General features: G+C 40.1%; 1 protein-coding gene across 1 annotated transcript in view; it reads right to left on the bottom strand.

Annotated features, from left to right (window-relative positions):
* Nucleotides 1-12,736, bottom strand: part of drosha (drosha ribonuclease III) — a 256,825-nt gene that overhangs the window by 204,026 nt on the left and 40,063 nt on the right. Inside the window, exon 15 of the mRNA XM_079576148.1 lies at nucleotides 6,491-6,590. Within this exon, the coding sequence (XP_079432274.1) occupies nucleotides 6,491-6,590 (100 nt within the window). The remainder of the gene's footprint in view (nucleotides 1-6,490; nucleotides 6,591-12,736) is intronic.

Raw genomic sequence — 12,736 nt, 5'->3', positions numbered from 1 at the left:
TGAAGCTGTACCTCTGAAAAGACTATCATACCGAACTATAAATATCACTAATAGTTTTTGTCTGGGACTTTTACCAGCAGGAGGGTGGGACTGTTGCCCTCCAGAAGTTTGCAAATCCAAAGATTGAAATCCAAAACCTAAAAAAAAAAAACTCATCTTCCAAACCTCCATCGTAAAAGAAGCAAAATAAATCACCGTCTGCCTGATCGCGGCAGAAAGATAAAAAAAACGCTCTCGTCCTTGTGACCTTGTACGCCTGGATTTCACAAACTAACGCTACTCTGTTAATTCCACTGCCAATATCAAATCAACCTCGTGTTCTTTAAAATGATCTAATTACGGCCTACAAGGCGGCACTTATCGCTGCTCGTGTGTGGCTGAGCTCTGGGCCAGTGCGAGGGAGGGGGGAGGGGGGGGGGTGTAGCGTTACAAAGACATTGGAGTGAACCCGAGAGAGAATCAGAGCAAATCCCCAAATCCGGCGCTGATAAGGCGGACGCGCTGCCAGGACGGGCCGGCGCGTGAATGGAAACGGGGAAATGGAGATGGCAGATAGGAGCCTTTGTCACTCATTGCAATTTTTTTTGGATTAAGGGGAAAAATAGTGCGCTCTAACTGTATCAGGATTATACTTTTACAAGGTCTCTGCCGTGGAGGAAGATTAAGATACGGAGCTTTTGAAATGTAGACTCTTAAACTGAGGAGAAGGAGAAGTTTCAGTATTTACATGCTGTAAAATTGACACACAAACTTCAGACTTTTGAGGGGATGAGAGCACAAATGTCAGCAGTTATCTCCTCTTATAGACATTTAATTTATTGTTTTCTTTGTTTAGGCATCAATGAGATCAATAAAGTTGTATCTTTTGTTGTAAATGAGATGCTACAGATCAATTATCAGTTATATCTAATAGTAAAGGAATATGCTTGGGTAAACGCCGGGACTATTAGGCTACCTTAAAAGTGCATAATGCAAATTAATATGCCAAAAAATATATACATGTATATATTTGTTTGTAATTGACCTTTTTGTGACCCAATGGCTGTATGTGTGGTCAGCATGGTGTCTTTACTTTCATTCACAGAGGCCTCTACAACTCTCAAGGATCAATTGCTTTGTAGAAAACCTACCAGAAACTCTACAACAATTGGGCCTCTGTGATGGAAAATAAAGGCGCCATGCTGACCTCTGGGTCACTAAAAGATCAAATAGGCACAACAAAAAACTTTTCCACATAAAAAGTTGCATAATGCACCTTTAAAGGAACTTAAAGGAAGGAAGGAAGTCTAAAAATCTAAATTAAGTATTTTCCTCCCCCCAACATGTTCCAGCCATGTCCTAATGTGCAGTGTTAATTTTGACAACATATTTTAATTTAGTTTTAGTCTTTGTATTTTGACGAAAATGTATTTAAATTTTAGTCGAGATTTAGTCAAAAAAATATCTTCAATTTTAGTCTAGTTTTAGTCGACTAAAATTGCAAGACTAAATTTAAGACCAATTTAGTCGACTTTGCATTGATAATATTCATTTTAATCATATTTAATCTTGTTCCTCTGCTTCATGGAGCTGCTCCACATGAACAAAGCTCAGATCTGATCCTTTGACAGAGGATTTACATGATAAGTCTGGATGATTTTAGTCTCTCCCTTTCATTTTGATTTAGTCTTTTTTAGTCGACTAAAATATCTGGACATTTTAGTCACAGTTTTAGTCTCATGAAAAGCTTTTAATTTAGTTTTAGTCCAATTTTAGTCAGAAAAAATATTACTTTGACTAAAATTAAGACTAAATATTTTAGTCGACGAAATTAACACTGCTAATGTGTAGAATGAGCTCAGACCTGTTCACCACAACTGCCTCTAAAATCCTGCACTGTCACTCCAAGTCTTCAAGTCCGAAGTGCCGTCATGCAGGAGCTTAATATAGAACCTGCAGTTACGCGTAAGACCTGCGGTGGCAGTAGTGAGTATAAAAACTTGCATCTAGTCCCTTTAATATAAACAACTCACATAAAGTGATCTGATCATTACAAATATGTCAGATCAGTTATTTTTAACAGCATTTTACAAACTAAAATACAAAGACCTGCCACTCCAGTACTGGTCAATATTATGTCATTAAACTTTAGGTGATCCAGTGTGGATTAGCTGCCGTTAGCGTTAGCATGCTGCTGCTGCTGGTGAATTCTCCCGGTTCTGAGCTTCAAAATGAGAATGAGAAACAGCTCTGATGTCTGATACCAGTATGTGATCTTATTGAGTGCCGAATGTAACAAGTGAATTTCTCCATTGTGAGATCAGTAAAGGATTATCTTATCTTCAAACGGCATCACTAATATTTGGGAATTGTTCTGCACCAACGCAATTTGCTAAACAAGTTTGTTTAGACAAGGCCACACGTGAAGAGGCTCCACTTCCACATCTAAAAGGCTTTTAAATAAAGCCCGCATAAACCATCCTCGCAGATCTTTATATTAGCAGCAGGCGGTAGTGTAGTATTTGAGAGGATCCCACACTCGCACACAGTCTGGACGCCGCCGTGACCGTCTGCGAGCTCTGACCAGGAGCCAAACTCGGAGCCCAGGCTGTTCACTGTCCAGTCTCTGAGGAACACGCCGGGGAGGAGGGAACGCACAGACACGGGGACAGTGCGGACCAAAACTGAGGGGTTTTCACACATATTTACATTTTATTCTTTGCTAAATGAGAATATGGTGATAATCTGATAGTGTTATTGCGCAGAGAAGAAAAATGTAAGAATGTAAAGCTTGACATAAATATGAGTTTTTGTTTGGCAAGTTGGAAATACTCAAATTAATGTGAAACATGTGTAATTTCAGTGATTTTAACTTGTCAAGAGGATATTTGATATAATTCATTATGATTCAGGGCTTATGCAGAGAACAGTGAGTCAACTTTAAAGATTTTTAAAGCTCCAGAACTGCATGTTCAAAGAAAGAAAGAAAGGAGGAAAGAAAGAAAGAAAGAAAGAAATGAAGATTAACAAAGAAGAGAGAAATTAAGAGAAAGAAAGAAAGAAACAGAAAAAAAGAAAAAAGAAAGAAAGAAATGAGGAAAGAAAGAAACACAGCAAGAAAAGAAAGAAGAAAAGAAAGAAAGAAAGAAAGAAAGAAAGAAAAGAAAGAAATTAAGATAAAGAAGAGAGAAATTAAGAGAAAGAAAGAAAGAAAGAAAGAAAGAAAGAAAAAAGAAAGGGAAAGAGAAAAAAGAAAAGGAAAGAAAGAAATGAAGAGAAATAAAGAAAAGGAAAGAGAAATGAAATGAAAAGAAAGAAAGAAAGAAACAGAAAAAAAGAAAAAAGAAAGAAAGAAAGGAGGAAAGAAAGAAACACAGCAAGAAAAGAAAGAAGAAAAGAAAGAAAGAAAGAAAGAAAGAAAAGAAAGAAATTAAGATAAAGAAAGAAAGAAAGAAAGAAAAAAGAAAGGGAAAGAGAAAAAAGAAAAGGAAAGAAAGAAATGAAGAGAAATAAAGAAAAGGAAAGAGAAATGAAAAGAAAAGAAAAAAAAGAAAGAAAGAAAGAAAGAAAGAAAAAGAAAGAAAGAAAGAAAGAAAGAAAGAAAAAGAAAGAAAAAAAGAAAAAGAAAGAAAAAAAGAAAGAAAGAAAGAAAGAAAGAAAGAAAGAAAGAAAGAAAGAAAAATGATAATTTCTTAAGATCTGTAACCCTTGCCCCAATCGAGGAATAAGGCTATATATTGATATTCAATACATAAATCAGACACATTTTTTAGCAAATATTGGCAAAGCAAAAGGGGGAAAAAACATGTATCTGAATGTGTTTTTGTAAAAAGATTTGAGTCATTATTTTCAGCAGATATTCAATACGCCGGCCTTTCTTTGTGGGTGAAGCTGCACCACATGAGAAACAGGTGGACACAGTTCCATTGTATTCAAACAAAAATCAAGGCTGAAATGGGACTAAATTAGAGAAGTCAGGACTTTGACAATTGATAAGATTCATTTAGCTGCATTTGGATATTTTCTCGGCCATAATATTTGTCTTGTTGACAACGTTATGCAGTAATAAATAGTCCAGTGATGTCATTATTTTCCAAGAGATTTAAATTTTGACTCCAGTTTGACGCTTTTTCAAAGACATTTACAGCAAAGCCTCGCGGAAAACATGGTTGTAGGTTATGACAAAGCTTCAGAATCCGCTAAATCATCACAGCTGCATTTCCATCCCTGCCTCCGCCGGCCTGTGAAGTCTCGGTGACACCGCGAAAGCCGGCTCTCTCCCTCCTGATCGCGCCGGGCTTCGCTAATTGCGCTGGATCGGGTTGACAGTGCGATTGTCAGGCCCCGTTAGCTCCACGCACTCTCCGCGCCGCTACCTGGGAAACAAGCTAATTGAGCTCCGACTTCGGCTTCATTATTGGCTGACAGCGACCGAGAGAACAGGAGCTGGACCGGGGGGGGGGGGGGGGGAGAAAGCCTGGGAGACCACGGGGACTGTGTGAGGAGCAACATGGCCACGTCCGGGGAACAGATGCAGCAGCAGCAGCAGCACGTGGAGCCGGAGAGTCCCAGAGGCGCGTCGGCCATTACGGCTCAAACCCGAAGCTTTTCCCGTGTTCGGTCCCCGGTGGGGCTTTGACCTTCAGGGTGGGAGAGCTTAGCAGCGTTTTGATCAAAGGTGGGACAGCCTGCTATTCCGGGCATTAATCACTGAGAGACATGAGGCCGCACAGGGAGCAGCAAGAGGCAAGGATGTATGTAAAAGTTGCTCCACTAAACAAAAGAGTTTGGGATCGAGTTGATTGGATGTTTTTAGAGGGAATTAGGAGATATTATTATGGACTAAGCTAAAAGCAATATAAAAAGCAGAGAAAAGAGCGGCGGAACAACTTCATTAGCTGCCGGTGTAGTGTGCACTGTGCTGGAAATGGTCACTACACGAGGTCGTCCAGGCCCATATCTTGGCCCGGTTTGGTCGAGATATAAGAGGCCGAAATCTCCAGAACCGAAAGTGATAGAGACTTCACAGTAGGGCAGGGTGATAAGGCCTAAAATCTATATCGCGATATAATAAAGAAATATACATAAACTGACATATTGGACGATATAATTGACAATGGACATCACAGCATACTAATTTCCTCACATATATACTCAAGCAGTTTACATCCTCCATTTCATTTTACTTTTTAAGTAGCTGACCCTGTGTTCTAGCTGAGTGTAACATAAATTATACTAGGGCTGCTGGATTATTGAAAAAATAATAATCACGATTTTTTTTGTCAGAATTGAAATCACGATTATTCAAACGATTATATGTTGCCTTTAAAAAAAAAGTACTTATTTTATTTATATAATTATTAATAAAAAAAATATGATGAATATTTTCTGTTTTCTTTCAAGTTTGCCTCAATAAAGGAGAGGTCTCTGTTTCACACCTGCCCCCTGCTGGCCAGCCCTCACACCTGCACAAGTAAACTGAGCAGTGCGGCCTGATGACATCATCACACAGAGCTGTTTGTTTTTATGTCAGGCAAGAGCATGAGCCATGGCACGTGAAATGTGAAGGGAAAATAATCCCAGCGCCATGAAATAATGCAAGTCTGCTTTGCAAAAAGAAACAAAAAATTAAAAAATAAAAATGTGAAAAAAAAATATTTTTTTTTTTTCTTTTTTTATCCCGATTATGCTAATGTTTTAATCATTTACTGTAATAATCGGAATTGTAATCGAATTTCGATTAATTGCACAGCCCTAAATTATATCGGCTCCTCCCACAGCGGTTCTGAGCCGATACGCGTGGAAGAAAACCAGCATAATATTTGAAAGATTTCTTCAGCCCAGCCCAGCGCAATAAAGGCTTTTTAAATGTAAATAGAGAATTATGATGTGGGAGGAGTGCCTTGGTTTGTTGTTTTTCTTTCAAATCTTAGTTCCCCAAACACCAAAGAGCACCTTCCCCCCATAAACTAACTGTCATTGACTTCCTGAACACTTTGTCTATTCTTTTTCTGTATAAATTACACTGTGTTCAGAACGCTAAAAATATATCATATATCGTGATCGACAATCAAGATATGGCCCACGCCTACGTCACAGGTTTTTTTTTTTTGCATTGGAATGAGCCAAGTCAGAAACTAAACATATATGTACTGAATAAATCACACCATGCCCTGATAAAGTGCCCCCTGCTGTCACTGTTCAACACTGACCCATTTTAGATTTTAAAAGCATTGCACACAGGATTATAGACAAGAGAATCATCCAAAATTATCGGTGGTACATACCAGTCACTATCACTCTCTGACGACAAACCAGCACCCACACATTGTTGTTGATTGAAGCTGACATCACCATAAAAATAATCACATTCTCATTTCAACAAACTCAGGTAGTGTTTTTCTACTTTCTCAGTGGAAATTGTGAAAATGTTCTTTCGGAAAGCCTCGCAATCCATCCAAGCACATCCAAACTGAGAGGCATTTATTTAGAAATTGAAAGTCTTACGCACCTCCCTCTGTGTGAGCTTCTGCTTGTCCATCTGCTTCACTTTGGGGCTGTTGGCCAGCAGGTGGCGCAGTTTAACGTAGCTCTTCCACAGCTTCTGATACCTGTGGAGAAACACACAAACAGAAAATGGCTGAACTGTCCACAACAGTCTCCCTGAAGATGTGAGACAATGTTTGAAGAGATGTACTGCAAAAACCATGCTCTCTAGACCAACGAAATCAATGTTACAATTGTTAACACCGTATTAATCCACCACGAAGTTTCCCCTGACATATTTCAGCCCAAGATGTGTCTCTTTATCTGACCACTTAATGAAAGCGGGTCTGGACTTATCCTCACACAGTCCTTTGTCTTCGCTCTGATTAGCATTTCAAAAGCAGAGCGGCCGAGTCAAGGGCAAGGTGACATGTAGCCGCGGCGCTAACCTCCATGCTAAGTGCCCCGTTCGCCCCCTCCTCCCCCTCGCGTCCCCTCTCGTCTCAACCCGACCTGATGCACCGAGGGCAGCGGGTGTCCGTCCGGCCGCGACACTCGTTAAAGACACTTATCCAGTTATTATTAGAGGAGCTGGAGGAGAGAGGGGTTGTGTCTGGATAAAATCGCAGTATGTTAACATTTATCACTGGGATTATTAAAAGGGCTAGATGCAAGTTCGCCATTTTATACTCACTTCTGCCACCTCAGGTAATACGTGTAACTGCATTTTCTATATTAAGCTCGTGCATGACGGCAATTCAGACCCTCATTAATTGTCCGTGAGAATAAATACTACGCTGACAGAAAAGACAAAGCGACAGAGGGATATTGTACATCCAATTACACAATGGAGATCTTTTTTTTTCACTCCAACTTGACTCCAAGGCAGTCAAGTTGCAGTTGTGGTTTTCTGGTCGGAGACACCAGGGGGACATGAAAGACCCCCCCAATCGTCCCATTAACACTTGTATTACCCCCAGAGGGACTACGGAAAGGATTTATTAAGGTAAACAAAGTTACTTATTGCTTTAACATTTGCTTATGTACTTCTTTGCTTGTTAATAATGTAGTTAAAGCGACAGGTTTGACTCTGTCCCTTGTATTGTTGGTTTCAGGTAAAGGCCTATATTATTTAATGAGGTGGGGGGCAGGTAAAATTATGTTGTTTTTGAGGAGATTTTTGGCGTTGTACAGAGATATCATGGACCCAGTCTATGATAGTAATTATAATTTTTGTAAATCATACATTTTCTTTTTAGATACTACTCTTGAAAGAGTAATGCATTTAATCGGAAAAACTGGCTCCTGCCCCCCACTGGGTAGTGTGACATCGCCACATTTTAGAACCTGAAAACAACCAATATTGGTATTAAATAAAATGTATGCAGCCTACAATGTAGTTTTCTAGATTGTCATTTCCACGCTTCATTCAACACAAGCTAATCTACTGCCTGCTATTGCTAACATTAATGTGCATTTTAAGAGCTAGAGAATCCTTATTTAGGCTTAAATGCTGCATATTCATCAATTAAAGAAGTCACAAAGGACTTGATATACGGCCACCAGGTGGAGCTGTTTCCCCAATATGGAGTCATGACCCTTGACAGCTGAAAGCGATCGAACAGCTGGCTCTTACTTCCCTTCAAAATGCCTCCCAATCAGCTATTGCCAGTTAAATGAAGTGTCCCAGTGCCCATTTTTTAGTGATTCCGACACTGGCTTGGATTATTTTGAGGCCAGAATGAGATTTTTAGTGGGCAAGGACTCGGTAAAAGTTCCCGGATGTTGCTTCCATCTATGACACAATTAAAATCAGGAGAAAAACCATCGGAGTGCTTCAGCAGTCGAAGAAGAAACGATAAATCCAAACTGTGTGCATGAAGCAAAATACTCAAGAAGGAAAGTAAAAAATCCTCGCATTCATGTTCACATAGGCTGACTCTGAACGTAAGGAGGGTCATCAATGCGCTCACTATCGACCAAATCCATCCCACCGTTACTTTCTAAAAAAAGACATCATTTGTGATCGCATCGTCTTCTGAACACGAGCTTTGCGAAAGCCGGAGCCGCGATGAAGACACCGACGCGAATCAGATCATTAGGAAAGGGATTTAGCTTGTGCAGGCACTAATGTCCCTCATCCCCGCGGTGGGACGTGAGCGGCTCCCCTTTCATCCCCGTGCGCCCCCCCCGCCGCCCTGTCAGACTCCTCAAAGCACAAGACAAGGACAAATTTATGGACGGGCTGGGACGTCGTTAGGAGAGGCAGGCGCTGTACAGTGTGGGCCCGGTTAATGAAGCGAGTAGCGAGGGCAGCGGTTCAGGCGAATGCGCCGGAGCTTCGGACGCAGAGAAACGTCAGAAGCGATGCAGAAGTGTACGTTAAAGGAGAGGGGACAGAATATATTGTCATTTCGTGGGACTAAAATCAGTTTTACAAATTACTGGCAATGGCTTTATTCATTCACAACTAATGCTCTAGAGCAGTGGTAGGCAACGTTAGGCCCCAGGGCAAAATCTGGATCTCTAACATAGAACTTCTGCCCCAAGATGATTGTAAGAAACGTTTAATTTCACACAAAATAAATCAAATACCCCTGAATTCCTTTAAAATTCCCTAAGGGACGCACCACTCACTGGGATTTTGAGAAGTTGGTGCTTTACTTTGGGCTAAGATTTGGGGGTTTGAGGAAAAAAAATGTCCGCTACAAAGAAAAGTTGCTCTAACCCCAAATTTTTGTGGGTTGAGGGTTCAAACACTAAGGTCATAAATTTAATGTGTGGATAACATTGATTAGCGATTAAAGGCTACAACTAATCGATTATTAAAAGAGTCGACAACTATTTTACTAATTGATCGATCGTTTTCTGGTTCACACAGACTAAAAAAGAGCAAAAATTACATGAAAATGTAGTATTGTTGATGAAAAACCTACTTTGTTTTTATAGTTATTCATATGCTTTGTACATTGCAAGTTTCATGAATATCTGTCTCTGTCTCATTCAATCAGAAAGCAAAATTAGCGCTAAGAGCCTCCAACAAACATTTATTTTAAGTTTACTCCATCAACACGACCTCAAGCGGCGCCATTTTAGCTTTATATGATTAAAAATAATAATAATTTCTACACTATTACGGTAGTTTCACCAGTTGCCTTTTTTTATGAACATGTAGGGGTTTTGGCTTTAGCTCTGAATTTTAAATTAGAACGTTTTTCAGAAGCAGGTTTGTGTGTTAGGTGTTAGCGGCAGGTTAATGAGAGAAGACAAATTAATTTATATGCTCCTGTTTGATGTGGATGTTTTTATGATTGATTGTACAGTTTATGTGATTTTATTTTGGCAGCCATCTGAATTCTGTTTTGAACAGTGTCTTGTATAAGCCCATGAGAGCTAGGCACTATATATGTGTAAGAAGAAGAAGAAGATCTTTATTTATATAGCGCCTTTCACAGACATAGTCACAAAGCGCTTTACATGAGACAATTGTACATTCACTCCATACTCGGTGTTGGTAAACTACGTGTAAGACACAAGAATCAAATCAAATCAGTAGCCTAGCTTAGCGATAGCATGAAGGCCGTGAATCTGTGGTCCTGGATCTGCATCGGCTCCAGTTCCTCACGACGGTCTTTTGTAAAGGACCCGTCCAGTCAACAACTCAGATCCGATCCTCTCAAAATGCCCGGATCGGCTACCGATACGATACTGAATATCGGATCGGTAAATCCCTAGTAGTCAACCATCATGAACCACAGTTTGGCAACGACTGCTGTAGAAATTAAATGATATCAAATGGTATCAGTGGGAATGACACAAAACTGCGTAGAACTGATCCAGTGTTGGATTATGTTGGATTTAAAAATGTGGAGGACAGTTCTGGATTTTTCCTATGACGCAATTTAACCCAGGAAGTACAGATCGTAGCTTCAGCAGTAGAAGAAGAAGAAGAACCAACTACACTGCGTTCCAAATTATTATGCAAATGACATTTTTCTAAGATTTTCTAAATTGTCAACTCAAATGAGAGTCAGCATAATTTTTAAGTCTTTAACTGGTAGAGGATCATTTAAATGTGGTGGAAAAAATGTCCTAGTGATAACAGTATTTTTTTCAAAAATAAATATTGTAAAAACCTCAAAATCCACTGTTCCAAGTTATTAGGCAACTCATCGTTTCAATACATTTTAAAGCTTGTAATTAACTGAAAATTGTCATTTTTTGTATTTGTAGCATTAGGAGGTCATATTTACTGAAATCAAAAGCTGTTTCAATCAAAAAAATATTAACAGGTCAAGTTATATTTGACCATAGGAGCCCTTGTGTGATAGCAGCTTCAAAATTCTTAAATCCATTAAACTTGTAAGTTTTTGTAGAGTTTCTGCTTGGATTTCTTTGCAGGATGTTAGAATAGCCTCCCAGAGCTGCTGTTTGGATAAAAACTGCCTCCCACCTTAATAGAAGTATTTTTTGTTGAGGCTCCAAATGTTCTCAACAGGGCTGAGGTCAGGGGAGGAGGGGGTCCACATCATTAGTTTCTCTCCTTTTCTGCCCATAGCAGCCAGTGATGCAGAGGTTTTCTTTACAGCAGGACATGGTGCGTTGTCATGTATGAAGAGGATTTTGTTCGGGAAAGCACGGCTCTTCTTTTTGTAGCATAGAAGACAGTGGTCAGTCAGAAACTACACATATTTTTCAAAGGTCATTTTCACACCTTCAGGGAACCTAAAAGGGCCTAAAGGGGCCGACCAGCTCTCTCACAATGATTCTGGCCCAAAACATGACTCCACCACCTCCTTACTGACGTCACAGCCTTGTTGGGACATTGTGGTCATTCACCAACCATCCACTACTCCATTGATTTGACCATCCAGGGTCACACGGCTTCATCAGTGAACAAGACTGTTTGAAAATGAGTCCTCATGTATTTCTGAGCCACTGCAGCCGTTTCTGTTCATGAACATTCAATTAACAGTTTAGGGGAGGCCCGGATAGAAGGTTTCTGCACAACTGCAGCCTCTGGAGGGTCCTACACCTTGATGTTCGGGAGACTCCAGATGCACCAGCAGCTTCAAATACCTTTATGCTGCTTTGTAGCATCTGTTCTCCTAATCTGATGTGTTTGTCTGGCAGAAACCGTCCATATTGTGCCTTTATCTGCACAAAACGGAGTGTGCTCTGAATCATCCACAAATCTCTTATCATTACGATGATTACAATTCATCTTTCATGAAATACCGAAGGTTATCATACCTAGACCAAGGCATTCAACTATTTCACGCTTTTCATCAGCAGAAAGTCCTTTTTTCTTTACCATATTGCTTGAAAATGATGATCTGCATAATAAAGTGGAACACCCTTTTCAGCAGTTTTTCCCTTAACTGGGCTTAACCCGACAACTAATCATCCCAGGTCTCTGAGATTTATGTCAGTGATTCATAGAGCCCCAAGACACGATACCATCCATGAGTTTCATTATTATTGCTTTTTTTTTTACCTTTTTGACACAAAAATCCAATTTGCATAATAATTTGGAACGCAGTGTACAGTGAATAGGATTACACAAAACTGTGCAATTGAAGTGAAGTACTCCTCCAGATGTTCATGACGAGGAATATTCTAACATGTTTTAAAGCACAAGAAAGTTGATTTTGCCTGATATCTGTCCTTAAAAATTGTGCGTCACTGAACTTGGCTTGTTTAACTTTGAGGTTAATGCCTTGATATTTTCTTCGAAGAGCACAAATCCGTCTCCTGTTCGAGAACACGTCGCGCAGGAGCCTGACGGACAGCGGCGGCGTATGTTAATGCCGTCTGTGTGGGGAGAGTGCGGCGCTCGAAAGGATCAGTGGAAAGGTCATTCGCGAGGATCAGGGACTAGTGGGCCTCCCAGGCGCTCTCTCTCCCCTCCCCTTTCATTCTTTTGAGTTGTTGCTCGCCCGATTCAGCCGCAGTGTGATTCAAGGTGGCACATAATCTCCGGAGTTAGTCTCCTCTGTCTGTAATGAAGACTGCAGTGAGTCAGCGATATCACTGCTCCACCATGTAGAAAAGTAAACAAGGTCAAAGGCTTTTATTCATCTCATTTACAAAACTTTGCTTTTTTTTTGAGTAAATATCTCCAGCCCATGAGGATAGGCCTTACATCTGATTTTTTTTTTCTTGTAGTGCAATTAAATGACTTTGTCCTTCAAAAGAAAAAAGAACATTTCTGGGGAAAGACCACTGTCCGTTGGGCATCTTTATCCTAAAGCATTTTATTGTACAAGCA

The sequence above is a fragment of the Gobius niger genome, assembly GCF_951799975.1.
Source record: "Gobius niger genome assembly, chromosome: 18".
In the NCBI taxonomy this organism is placed as follows: domain Eukaryota; kingdom Metazoa; phylum Chordata; class Actinopteri; order Gobiiformes; family Gobiidae; genus Gobius; species Gobius niger.
This window is presented reverse-complemented; position numbering and strand designations above follow the sequence as displayed.